Consider the following 12,934-nt stretch of genomic DNA (forward strand, 5'->3'; position numbering starts at 1 on the left):
CCTCGGATCTGCGCTGCAAGCAACTATTGAGCTTCAACGCCTAGCTCCCATCGCAAGCCACTCATATGCCCGCATGAAAGAGACGTAATACCTGCCACCCGCCGCAGTCCATGTCATCTTCTTCAACTTCTCACCGGTCCCCATACCCCGAGCTGATGAGTTCGCAACATAACGCAACAACACATTCCGCCTCCGAATACTTGAGGCCTAGCCTGGAGGTATAGACTTTACTCCCGCTCGTCCCCTCTACGGAGGTTGACGGGCGAGGCCGTCGTCCGCACAGTCATCATGTCATCGCTTTATTCCTCACCACCACGGCTGCATACTGCAGTCGAGGACAAGCCATCGCTGCTGGTGTGCTGGTGGATCACCTTGTTCTGTGCCACCATCATTCTGCTTCGAGTCTCAGGACGCTTTATACGGTCAGAGCGTCTCTTCCGAGAAGACAGAATCGCGGGCTTCGCTGTCATACCACTTCTCATGCGCATGGCATGCGTGCACGTCGTCCTTCTTTGGGGCACAAACAATGCAGACTTCACAGTACCTCTCACCGAGGAGGAACAACGCAGAAAGAGGATCGCCAGCGGTCTTGTCCTTGCAAGTCGCATCTTCTATGCATCAACGTAAGCAAATCCGTTGGATTTGCCGTCTGGGTGAACTGTTTCTTTCTGGATCCTGGCTAACTTCTCATAGCTTATGGATCCTCAAATACGCCATTCTCGAGTTCTTCAATCGTCTTACCAGCACGACCTGGACACACACTCACGAGGTGCTGCTCAGGGTGATTCGGTGCGCTCTCGTGGCCACCTTTGTAGCAGTGTGTATCGCCGACCTCGCGGAATGCCAGCCCTTCCAGAACTACTGGCAGGTCTTACCTGACCCTGGCGGCCAATGCCGCCAGGGTTATGCCCAGCTGCTCACCATGGCAGTCTGCAATATTCTCACCGATCTCTTCCTTGTGTTCTTCCCAGTCTCGATTATCTTGACAAGCCACATGACGGTCAAGAAGAAGGTGCAGCTTGTCATGCTATTTTCGCTCAGCCTTGCCGTTGTTGCGTCCACCTTATACCGTGTGCCCAGCGTCATACAAGCACATGGAAGTCAACAACTGCGCTCTTTACTCGCCTCTGTTGATCTCCTCTTCGCTACAACTGCGGCCAACGCCCTGGTTCTAGGCTCATTCGTTCGAGATCGCGGGGTGAAGAAAATCAAGTTCCGCCATGGCTCAACTGCCGCAGATTCGTTGGATCGCGCCTCGGATCGAAGACCGACCATACATCGACATTGGGGAAGTGATGAGGACCTAGTTAGGGATCTTGGACTTGGCGTCAAGCAAGAATTGCGTGATGACAATCACATCAAGAACGCCAAGTTGGATACTTCACCCCAGCCTTCGCAAAGCTCGGGTAACAACCTGACAGTCGACATGAGCAATTGGCGTTTCCCCCAACGACAGAGGAGCAATGCAGAACGCAGCGATGACTCTCTGCTTTCCCGAGACCCGTCAAAGCTATCTCGAAGCGACTCGTTCGCAAATACACGTCGAGTCTCATTCTTTGACGTCGGAGGCCTACTCGATACCGACTCTCCGGGACCGGACCGTGAGAGTCCTCGCGCCCAAACCGACTCGCTGCCGCACACTGCCCCGCCGCCAAGTCTACCTGCCAGCACGAATGGCTTCAGACGCGGTTCTCAAGCGATCTTGCAGGAGTTGGGCGGTATATTTTCAAACAATAATTCCACACAGACAAAGCCTAAGCCGGCCACCGAACTCCGCCCTGTATCGCAGCAGGCCGAAACGAACGGATTCACCCGTCATCAAAGCTCACCGAGTTCACCGCGTTCAGCGCCCACTCTACTTGATGTGGGTGGTCTGTTGAAGTAGGGCTCACATATTTGAGCTTGGCTGCGGTCTTGGTGCCGAGCGAGAACGAAAAAACCGTTCTATAACGACCTCCACGACTGATTACGACTTCATGACATTTCCTCATACGAACTTCACTCGTTTCACTTGGACAAGGCTAGGCCTCCGGGAATTCCTTTCCCAGGTACGGCCGTTGTACCATCCTTTACGGTTTGCTGCCTGTTGACCAGGCCACCAGCATTCACTTCGCATCATAATCTATCGTGACCACCAACCATAGAACCTCGCGATCTCATCGCATGCAAATCGCAATTGCAATCGCTTGGACATCCACTACGGCTACTACATTGTCACGACTAGCATTTGGTTGCATCAATTCCTACACGGAAACCGTATGCTAAGAAGCGTAGCCTCTCAACCTTTATGAACGACCCTGAGAGTTTACTGGTCACAGCGCATGCTGGCCACGTAGTACCTGTCTTTGCGTTTCAATCATCTCACGTAATCATTCTCACACCAACTGTATTCTGCAATATACCCCATCCCGCGTTGCTTGATATAGCGTTATAAATTCAGAGAATTAATATTCACCTTGGCACCTTCTCGGGCCGCTCATGCTATGTTCCCGACTGGGCAGTGTGACTGGTTTGTAACACAGGCATTGGTGCAGGTTCCCACACCCGCGCCTTGGAGGACTGATTGACCGAACGACTTAAAAGGACTGCTGAACAGACAAGGTCTTAGCCAGGCAGAGCCACTCTGATGTCAAGATGGTTCAGACATGTCCTCGAACTGAATCTACCCAAGCCACGGAGAGCAGTCACGCGGTTCACAGACGCGAGGAGTCCAAAGTGCAACAATGTGGAAGAGGTAGCAGTATAATGACTGTCGAATGATAAAACGCCTTCTCCTGAGCTTAATTTCTTTCCTATGGTATAACATTGGTGCAAACTTGCCTGTAAGGCTGTGTACATTGTCTATTGGGTGGCTTCCTGAAGCGCCTCTCTGAACTTCTCCTGTGATTGTAGCGCTCGCCCACCCTGCTCCTGGCGTGATATTCAACATTGCCGGCGCATAGCTCGGCTTGAAGCTGCCAAGGTCACATCTGGGGTTCGACGAAAGGTGTATATGTCGCGCGCCCCGGACGCAGAAGCTGACGCGGTATGATTTTTTGTCTTTATACACACAACCGGTAACTGGCGTAACGACCGGCCGTCTCACTCTTTCGGATAATCTTGACGACCTGGCCCCTCTTCATCCCGAGGTATTTCGCGACGGGGTCCTTTTGCAGTATCCGGGGCAGTTGTGTCTCCTTGAGGCGGTAGCGCTTGAGGAGGGCGAGCTTCTCCTCCTTGCTGAGAATGACGTGCCGGGGCACGAGCTCGTGGTGGGTGATGTTGATGATGAGGTCCTCCTCGAGGAACCACTCGATCGAGGTCCACTGGCTGAACTTTGCAATCTCCTTCTTGGCCGAGGACGAGACGGCAACGTGGGAGATGAGGATGCCCGTGCGGAAGTTGCCCTCGGCGCAGGCCTTGCCGAACTTGCGCATCTGCTCGGCTCCCAAGCTACTATCGTTGAGGAACTCTACCCAGATGGTGCCGGCTTCGGACTGGGGGTCCGGATTCGAGGGCGTCGCTGGCGGTGTGTACTTCTTGATCATCTCCTCGCTCGGGCGGGCCGAGAACTGCATCTTGTGTCTCCTGCAACACCATACCGCACGGTTCGTATCAGCGGTTTCGGGGAACCAGAGACATGCCCAGGAGCTTTAAAAACTCGGGACCTGGCCTGTGGGGGTCGTCGCCAAATCGGACAGTACTCACATGATGGTGCCGTCAGCATTGAGAAACTCCCTCTTGAACTCGTCCAGTGTGATTTTGACTTCTGATTCGGACAGCTCGTAGCCCTGTTCACCACAACGTTAGGTCCTTTGCGTCAGGATGGATGTGCGAGCGGCAGTCGCAAGTGGCCGCCAGGCTGGGTGTGTCTTGGTTGTGGGGGACGCGGCATACCCTGTCGTTGACCATCTCCTTGACTGTGCGCCATGATCGCCATGTCTTGACGATGACCTTCTCGTTGGCCTGGTGGCTAAGCTCGTCGTCGGCCATGGCGGCAAGTGGGTTTTTGGATTGCTCGGTCTCTCGTTGATTGCTCGGTCGCGGATGAAGCAGTGTTTGGCGTCGCGAAGGGGTGTCGATGGGGAGGAAGAAGACGAGCTGGGCCGTGTCGAGCAGCTGCCGCCTGGTTGGAGTCGAGGTGTGGTTGATGGGTGGACGTGGTGGTGATGGTGATTGATTGGCAGGGCCGGCTGTCGCAAAGAGGTGCAGCCTCGCGAAAAATTCATGGGCCGCCTACTGCGACCAAGGCGCTGCTGGACTGGCTTGCAGGCGCGCTTGCAGCAGCGCAGCAGGAGCTCCACTCCAGACGGACGGGCAGGACAGGACCTTGTACCTAGGCTCGACCTGGCTTATGTAAGAGCACCGGCCATCCATGCAAGGCCGTCCTGGCAGAGGCTGGTGCGGTGGACACACGACCCTGAAAGTTTGAAATTGTCCAGGCAAGTGTGGACAATTTCAAGATCGCCCTGACTGTCTGTCTTGCCAGCTCCGTCCGTGGGGTGCGCTGTGCATGCCAACGTGGTGTTCCGTTCGATGCTCCTTCTTCCTTCAAGGTCCGACCCGCGTGTAGTATCGATGGGCGAGCCATTGGCCCTCAATGTCTCCTGCCCGTGTATCTCGAGCACTTTGCGGGCTCTCCATGTGGCCACCTAAGCTCCCGTCCCGCAGCTGGGACTGAACATGCTCGTCGTGATGGCTCCATGAACACACACAACAACAACAGCACCAACAGCGGCAGCAGCAATGGCAACGGCATGTTGTCCAGGTGTAGGTAACCATAAAGATAGACTTGCCAGCCGTCATCTGGCCAGGTTTCTTCACCAACTGAAAGAGGTGGAACCGCGTGAATGCAATGCTGAAAGACTGCGAGTCCGTGGCTTGTTGGCCGAGTAAGTGTCTGCCCAGCCAAGGCTCGCCGGTTGTCGAGTCTTGATTCAGCCAGTCCAGACCACTGGCCCGTCCCCACACGCACACGGCTCCTTCCCTGTCTGTCCGCCGTGTTCTGGGCGGTGCAGTCCGCTCCATTGTGTGTGTGTGTGTGTGTGTGTGTGTGTGTGTGTGTGTGTGTGTGTGTTCTCTCGTCCAGGGCGGCCCTTTTTTGCCTGACCCCTGCCGCCTCGACCTCACCTGCTCCTCCCGTCCCCTTTCCCTCTCTATACACCTCCAAGATCCCTTCGCCGCCTCGCCTCTGCCCATTGCGCCCGCGTGCCACCATCAGCCATGGCCGAACCCTCCAACGCCCCCGCGCCCGCCGTGGCCGACGCCGAGAAGAAGAAGTTTGAGAAGCCCGAGCGGCCCAACGCCGACCTCTTCAATGAGCAGTTGGCCAAGAAGGAGAAGGAGTACCAGGACGCCTTTGCCCGCTACGTATGTCTGATCATATCCCCTCCCCTTGCGGCAGTTGCGCATGCCATCATTGCCCACAACTGTCCCCCTTTTCTGCTGTTGGGCTGCCGCCGACTGACCTCGTCCCCTCTGCTCTCCCCAGAACGCCGTCAAGGCCAAGGTCGACTCTGCCCTGCCCAACAAGAACAAGGATGTTCAGTCCCCGACGCAGAAGCGCCGTGCTGAGCTCATCGCCAAGGCCAACGAGATCCGCAACAAGCAAGGCGCCGGCAAGTCTGCGCGCAACTCCAAGATGGACCAGATCAAACGTCTCGACGACCAGCTCAAGTCCCGCATTGCCGAGCAGAAGGCGGCCCGCGGCAAGGTTGCCTTCAAGAGCACCGAGGACCTCGACCGCGAGATTGAGCGCCTCGACAAGCAGGTCAACAGCGGCCTCATGAAGCTCGTCGACGAGAAGAAAGCCCTGGCCGAAATCTCCAGCCTCCGCAAGCAGCGCAAGAACTTTGCCGGGTTCGACACCTCGGAGAAGGCCATTGCCGAGCTCAAGGCCAAGATCAAGGAGATCCGTGACAGCATGGACGACTCCGAGGCCCGCGCCCTGAGCGACGAGTACACAAAGATCCAGTCCGAGCTGGACGCCATCAAGGCTGAGCAGGACGAGGTCTTCAAGAACCTCAACTCCCTCCGCGACGAGCGCTCCAAGCTCCAGGCAGAGCAGCAGGAGAAGTTCCAGGCAGTCCGCAAGCTCAAGGACGAGTACTACAGCCAGAAGAAGGCCTTCGCCGAGTACGAGCGCAACGCCCGTGCCGCCATTGCCGAGCGCAGGAAAGCCGAGCGCGAGAAGTACGAGAAGGATAAGAAGAAGGAGCGTGCTCAGAAGTTCCTGGAGGAGGCGTCCGACCTTGCTTACCTCGAGGAGATCCGGAGAGCCAACAGCCTGCTGCACTTCTTTGACCCTTCCTCCGTCTCGACCGAGAAGGCTCCCCTGCTCGCCAACAGCGGCCTTACCGCCGAGGCCTCCCGCAAAGTTGATGACTCTGCCCTCAAGGGCACTCGCCTGGTCAAGAAGGAGGATCGCGAGGACGAATACTTTGCCCCCGTCAAGAAGGGCAAGAAGGGCAAGAAGCCCAACGCCTCGGCCGAGAAGAGCACCTTTAACTGCCCGCCTTCGGTCATTGATGACTGTGCCTTCATGAGCATCGACCCTCCCATGAGCGCCGCCGATGTCCCTGCCGTTGTCGAGAAGGTCAAGGCCAAGCTTGACCACTGGAAGTCTGACCAGCAGGCCCAGACCCAGCGCGTAAGTCCCCTCCCAGCAAAGTTGGCTCACCGAGAGCACACCACTGACCCATCTCCACGACGCAGAACATTGAGAAGGCAAAGAAGGAGCTCGAGAAACTCGAGGCCGAGGAGGCCGCCGCCGAGAGCAACGGCACCAAGACCGACATTGCCGATGACCTCAAGGAGACCTCGCTCGAGGACAAGGAGTAGGACTCCGCAGTCTCGAACAACGGCGTACCTCGGCGCAATTGAGAGAGGTTCATCATCTGCTGAATTCGCCCGACATCAGCAGACGGCACGTTGCAAGGCACATTTATCATATGTGGTAAGCGGCACAAGTCACCAGGGCACCAAGGCGGGTAAAAGAAAATGGGAGAATATAGGGATAAATAAAAGAATAGATGGCCACGCCTTCCATTTTTTGCTTGCGCGTTCTCTTCTACTTTACATCACTCAACTCTCCGTGTTTGCTTCATAGGGTCATTTGGAAAGGCTGCATGGCGGTTTTTATTGAACATGGGTAATATCTTTGAAGGTGTCCTTGATTCAACTCCATCTTTCCTGCCGACCGCGCTGAACCTTAGCTTTATTCAATGTTTCCATATGTAGATTGCGGTTCTTTGTTGTATATGTACAGACCATACCCGACGACATTGCTAGATCTCGCTTTAGATGGTGAGTACCTGATTCTCTTTTGAGATGACCGTGCGCGAACGGCATCACGCTTCGTTGTCCGGACGGGTTGAGACCGGTACGCCCGCTCGCCTTCTTAGTAAGACTCGTTCTCCATTCTCGTGGCACAGCTTTGAGTCAGTGGTCAAAGCCGGCCGAGATGATCTATGGAAGCCGGACGGCTAACTCATCTCCCATTTCAAAAGCTATGCCAAAGGGTCCGCGTGGTAATCGAGCGCTGCGCGATGCTGTCCTGATGGGTGTGTAAATGCGAGCAATATTGATGTATGCGATGAAATTGTATTTGATTCAGTCTGGTCATTAAGTTCGTGATTTCGTGGACGTGTGTGAAGAAGCTCAACGTCATGAGAAAAATTCGAGAGTCGTGTTATGTATGTACAACATCCCAGACGAGCAGTTTCGAGGTCATTAGTTTGTGATGGCAATCTCGACGAGGGAACTCAGTAGTGAGGATGGTAGTAGGCTGCTGGTGGCGGTGGGGGCGCGTGCCTTTCGCCCCTGAAGGCAGTCCGTGCTCGACGGTCTGGAGCAGCCATGTGCGGATGAGCCATCACGGGTCCTGGTGTCAACCTGTCTCGGCCGCGATCCCGCCGGCTGGCTGGGGGGGGAGGAGTTCTTCGTGCGAGCGCACCCGCTTGAGCACGGTCGTAAGGCACCTCAGCAAGGGCTTGCGTTGATCGTCGCTGTGCCTTACGGGAACCGTTGAGTGCACTGAGCGGTGGATCCTTGACGGATGGATCCGAGTCAGGCGGGAGGGACAAGGTGACAAGGCTATAGAAGTACTCGAGCACTTCGGGATATCGTTGCACGCTAGCTCTCCAGTCCTCGTCGATGCCACGCTTGAGAGTTGCCTGTGCACTGGCAATCTCGTTGGGATGCGGAGGTGCACGGTAGTGATAGTAGGCGTGTGAGGTGAGGTTGTCGAGGTGCTCAGCATGCGCTGCTTTCCGGCGTTCGGTCAAGAGCTTGAAATATTCGAGGATATAGTCTTGGGCATGCAGACGGACCCAATTCCTGTTTCTCGAATGTTAGCACAATGACTCCGGCTCTCCGTGTCTGAAGGGCGGGCACTCTGTTAACGCAACCGAGGCATGCTTACCTGACATCGTCATAGACAGACTGCATCATCTTGGTTTCTGCTTGCTCGACGGCCACCTCGAGGCTACGAGCTTCGCAATTGCAGGCCATAGAGGCAGGGGCGTGGCATACGGCACAATCCGGGTCCATCTTGATGATACACTTTCGTGGCTTCAGATCTATTGAACGCATCTTAGTCGAAGTCGCCGAGCTGTGGCAGGAAGGAGAGATTTGGAAAAGCTCGAGACAAGGAGCATGCGAGGATGAGGGCGTGCTTGAGCTGGAGGTGAAGCCTGCGATGACGAGATCTGGGGAAGACCCATCACGGAAGCCGGGGGTGGGAGACGGCAGGGTGTGGAGGAGGTCAAGTAGGGTCTGCCCAGGTGCTTGGGTGGTGCAGGAGGGGATAGTTGGGAACAGACGTACCTTTCTGTCGAGGCAAGCTAGGTGACGATGAGTATGTAGCTGCGAGGGGCCTGGCCTGCAAGAGGTGCGTGCGGCAGAGAGGGTGTGCCTGCTGGCTGCTTGTGAACGTCGACCAAGAGGACCAATGCTACTACTCAAGTTGCCAGGCGGAGGCGCGTCGCGTTGAGCTCAGGGCGCCGAGCTAATCAGGAGTGATCAAGAGGTCGCACTGGAGTAGTCGCCGCGTGGGGGTTGAAGCTGGATGGCACGACACGGAGGCCGAAGAACGAAACGTGAGGGCCTGCGTAGGGCGACGGCCTTCTCAGCAAGGCCTGGCGGGAGAGCGGAAGAAGGGCTCCTCCTCACTGCGGTTGGGACGGACGGACGTGACAGCCGTGGGTAAAGGCTAAGGAGATTGGACAGAGGACAATGCTGGCTGGCAGCAGGAGACGCTCTCGGGGTGCGGGGGCAAGCAAGGTGGGACGCAACGAGGAGAGGGAGGACGAGGGACTAAGGGGTACGGCGGCACGCGGCGTGGCAAGACCAGAGCCCTCGGGTTGAGGCTGCAGCAGCAGCAGAGGAGAGGAGGACGAGGACGGGCAGGCGATGGGGAGGCAGGTGGTGGAGGTCAGGAGCAGTAGCCCGGCCGCGGGCGTCCCAGCGGAGAAGACGGGGTGAGGTGGCCCGGCAGCGGAGACGGCGGTGGCTGCCACACGGCAGGAGCTCCACGGAGGCGGTCGCGCGGCAGGCCGACCGCACCTTCCCTGTTCAGGTCACGTCCAGACTCGAGGAGCCAAGCTAATAATTAGGTGCATAGGCACGGCAGTGCAACCAGCGACAAGGAACGACATCTGATGGACGCTCATCACCAGATGTCTTCTTCTCGTCACGGGCGAGCCACGCCAACATCGTCATGTCTCTCACTGTCACCTGCTATCGCGAAACAATGCCAGATAGCACACCCGCACCCACAGAGACACACAGGGGGCTTGCAGGTCCGTTGCTGACAGTGCCGCCTCCCAGAGCTAGTCGTCCGTGGGCAGGGAGCAGCCAGGCATGAAGCACGTCTGCCCATCGGCGCCCGAAGGCACGCGAGCAGACCAATGCTCGCCGCCCACCTCGACATCCACCACCTCGAAGTCCGCAACACCCGAGTTCAGCACTCCCGCGTCGGTTGTCACCTGTCTCATCGGGCCCCAGGCGGGGGTGGCCACACGACCCGATCTGTCCATGTCGTGGCTCGAATGAGCTGGCACTGCCCAACGCCAGAGCGCCAGCTCCATGCTGCCGCGGCCGGGGGTGCAACGAGCGTGTCGTGTCTGCTTCATGCACTCCAAATCCTGCATCGCAGACTGCCCAGTCCTTGTCGTGACCTGGTCGCACGCAAGTCTAATCTGTCCGAGGTCTGACGCCGCCTTGTCGATTCCTGGTGGCTTGTCGACACTCACCGCCTCCTGCCACCCACCCCCAACGCTGCCTGCCCACTTTCGGACCGAGCTGCAGGAGCCTCCCGACTCTGCGTGCACAAAGATTGTGCCAATTGCATCGGCGAGGGCATCCACAATGCCAATGTAGATGCTTGTGCAACTCCATGTTGACTTGTATTTAGCGCCATGCCATTTGCTATTGTGGCCGTGGATGCTACTTCGTCCCGGACTCCACCTTGGGCATGCCTATCGAAAGCTAGGTAGGTGGTGGGGCCCAGGGTTCATCTTATCGTTTCTTATCTGCCGTGAGAAAGTCTGGGGCTCGGATGTCTTGCTTGGCACGCAGCATGAGAAATCGCCCGACATTCTCGACTACTCCGACAGCATTGGTCTTTGCGCTCAAACGAGCCGACAATGTCTCCGCGATGTGCCCATAGTGCAGCACCCTTTCTGTCCTTTCTTTACCCCTTGCTTTTCCGCCCGCAGACAGCCCGAGCACTTTGTGTGTTCCCCAGGCGAGGCGCCACGTATTCGACCTCGTCATCGACTTTGCCCCTCAACTCGAGCACGGCAACCGAAACTTCGCCCACGAGCGGCACCGTCCCGATATCTCGGCTTAACCCAACGCCTGACGACTACGCAATAACTTCCTTTGCCGACAAAGCTACCATCACGATATACGCCGGTGGAGGTGGCCACGGCTGCATCTCATTCTTGCGAGAAGCTTTCCTTGCCGAGGGTCCGGCGAACGGCGGAGATGGCGGCCATGGCGGCAACGTGTACATCCAGGCTGTCCACACCGAGACATCCTTGAACAGAGCCTCGAAGCGGCGCATCGTTCGCGCTGGGCGTGGCAAGTCAGGCCAGGGCGGTAACCGCGGTGGTGCCAGAGGCGAAGATGTCATCATACAGGTCCCCGTGGGAACAGTGGTCCGCGAGCTTGAGCGGCGCGACCCTGTCGTCGAGGAGGCTGCGCAATATCGTGCCGCACGCGAAAAGGAAAGAGCATACCAGAAGGTGGTTCGCGAAGCTGAAGTTGCGGCTGCGGCTGCTGCGGAGAGCCGAGGTGACGAGACGTACACACTCCACGATCTGCCAGAAGCCCCCGAACACCCAAACCTGCACAAGTTTATGTTGTATCCAGGCATTTCGCATACAGAGCGCCGCGCCTTGAAGCTCCCACGGCTGCCCAGACGGGAGAGGCTCTACGCACAACCGGATCCTCCCATTCACCTCGACCTGTCAACCCCGTCACCAACTCCGATCCTCCTGGCAGCTGGTGGGGTTGGCGGGCTTGGAAATCCACACTTCGTCTCAAAGGATCGCCCGAGACCGCTGTTTGCGACTCGTGGCGAGGCAGCTGTGACCATGAGACTCGAGCTCGAACTGAAGCTGCTGGCTGATGTCGGCTTTGTGGGTCTCCCCAACGCTGGCAAGAGCACACTCCTGCGTGCATTGACGAACAGTCGGGCCCGAGTCGGCAATTGGGCATTCACGACACTTCAGCCAAACATCGGCACCGTGGTGCTGGATAACAATAAGGGCAGGCCCGTCCCAGTACCCAAGCCCAGATCCCCTTCACCTCACACCGTTATCAACGACGCCACCTACGGCTCATTAGTTGTCTCGCAGCCGGAGCAGATTGGCGCCGGCCCAGAGCCAAGAACTCGATTCACAATTGCGGATATTCCCGGCCTTATCGAAGGGGCGCACCTTGACCGTGGACTGGGCATAGCGTTCTTGCGACATGTCGAGCGTGCTGGCGTGCTCGCGTTTGTCATTGATCTGAGCGCTGGTGATGCTGTCAAGGCGCTGAAGGCGCTGTGGCTTGAGGTCGGCTCATATGCCCGAATGCGCAGTGAGGAAGAACTCGAGCGTGAGATGGAGGAACGTATCGACTGGGAGGGCGATGGCTTCAGCAGCAGCCAAGGAAGCAGGGCCCACCACAGCCATGGGGACGGTCGTATGATGGTTGCCGACTTCCCTGAAGCTCCTGAGGCCGAGTCTGGTCTGCATATTGCCATGAAGCCCTGGTATGTAATTGCTACCAAGGGCGACCTCCCAGGCACACAGGAGAACTTTGCACAGCTCAAGGAGTATTTGGCCAAAGTGACCGATGGGCAGGAACCACATCCCAGCGGCGTAGAGGATGCATGGACAGTCGACTGTGCTGCCATTCCGGTCAGTGCTATCCATGGCCACGGTGTAGACCGCATCGTTCATTGGACCGTTGGGCTACTGGACGGTTAAGAGGATGCATGGGCCGTCACTTTGGATAGAGCGATGTATTATGATGTATGTTAGTGTATGGATAAGGGTCTTCAAAGTAGACCTGTGATGGGCACAGAAAGGAGTTCGTTACTGAATAGAAACAAGATGAACATGACAAAAAGAGGAGAGGCTTCATGACAAGCTGACCTGGTCGTTGCGAGCTACACCCGTCCTTCATAGGCATGTTCTATGACAACAGTGACCATGAATCCGATAACAAGGGTTCGCTGCAGGTGGAAGCGTCCTGGACCATCCTCCATGTCTGAAGGCCGTTGCTTCGCTGGGCGGGATGAAATATAATGGCTCATTTATCCTTAGATACAGCCCCAAGATGCGCCACATATTATATCGTTGCCCACGGTGGACCCCCGATTACAACCATGTGGGGTTGGCCTGCAGATGGCGGCGGCAAGGAACGGACAAGCTCTCTGCGCCGCCCGGCAAGTGGGAAA

General features: G+C 57.1%; 6 protein-coding genes across 6 annotated transcripts; 3 read left to right on the top strand and 3 right to left on the bottom strand.

Moving 5' to 3' along the window:
* Positions 1-288: 288 nt before the first annotated feature.
* On the top strand, positions 289-1,885 carry B0I36DRAFT_374213 (uncharacterized protein; the record flags this gene model as incomplete). The annotated part of the gene is made up of 2 exons (XM_046160255.1): positions 289-623; positions 694-1,885. The coding sequence occupies 2 exons, from the start codon at positions 289-291 to the stop codon at positions 1,883-1,885; spliced, it is 1,527 nt and encodes a 508-aa protein (XP_046012899.1).
* Positions 1,886-2,939: 1,054 nt separating this feature from the next.
* B0I36DRAFT_120117 (RNA polymerase Rpb5, C-terminal domain-containing protein) lies at positions 2,940-4,089 on the bottom strand. Its single transcript, XM_046148021.1, has 3 exons — positions 3,877-4,089; positions 3,688-3,770; positions 2,940-3,567 (listed from the first exon to the last, which is right to left on the bottom strand). The coding sequence occupies exons 1-3, from the start codon at positions 3,970-3,972 to the stop codon at positions 3,042-3,044; spliced, it is 705 nt and encodes a 234-aa protein (XP_046012900.1). The 5' UTR covers positions 3,973-4,089; the 3' UTR covers positions 2,940-3,041.
* Positions 4,090-4,369: 280 nt separating this feature from the next.
* B0I36DRAFT_120121 (uncharacterized protein) lies at positions 4,370-5,041 on the bottom strand. The gene has a single exon (XM_046148022.1). It carries the CDS (start codon positions 5,005-5,007, stop codon positions 4,531-4,533), a length of 477 nt encoding a protein of 158 aa, XP_046012901.1. The 5' UTR covers positions 5,008-5,041; the 3' UTR covers positions 4,370-4,530.
* An 83-nt stretch (positions 5,042-5,124) lies between these two features.
* B0I36DRAFT_120156 (uncharacterized protein) lies at positions 5,125-6,987 on the top strand. The gene is made up of 3 exons (XM_046148023.1): positions 5,125-5,349; positions 5,471-6,628; positions 6,694-6,987. The coding sequence occupies exons 1-3, from the start codon at positions 5,203-5,205 to the stop codon at positions 6,817-6,819; spliced, it is 1,431 nt and encodes a 476-aa protein (XP_046012902.1). The 5' UTR covers positions 5,125-5,202; the 3' UTR covers positions 6,820-6,987.
* A 755-nt stretch (positions 6,988-7,742) lies between these two features.
* On the bottom strand, positions 7,743-8,529 carry B0I36DRAFT_362944 (uncharacterized protein; the record flags this gene model as incomplete). The annotated part of the gene is made up of 2 exons (XM_046158732.1): positions 7,743-8,316; positions 8,402-8,529. 2 exons carry the CDS (start codon positions 8,527-8,529, stop codon positions 7,743-7,745), a joined length of 702 nt encoding a protein of 233 aa, XP_046012903.1.
* A 1,762-nt stretch (positions 8,530-10,291) lies between these two features.
* On the top strand, positions 10,292-12,644 carry B0I36DRAFT_323448 (uncharacterized protein). Its single transcript, XM_046153979.1, has one exon. The coding sequence runs from the start codon at positions 10,626-10,628 to the stop codon at positions 12,459-12,461; it is 1,836 nt and encodes a 611-aa protein (XP_046012904.1). The 5' UTR covers positions 10,292-10,625; the 3' UTR covers positions 12,462-12,644.
* The last annotated feature ends 290 nt before the right edge of the window (positions 12,645-12,934 follow it).

The sequence above is a fragment of the Microdochium trichocladiopsis genome, assembly GCF_020744255.1.
Source record: "Microdochium trichocladiopsis strain MPI-CAGE-CH-0230 chromosome Unknown B0I36scaffold_5, whole genome shotgun sequence".
NCBI classification, from domain to species: domain Eukaryota; kingdom Fungi; phylum Ascomycota; class Sordariomycetes; order Xylariales; family Microdochiaceae; genus Microdochium; species Microdochium trichocladiopsis.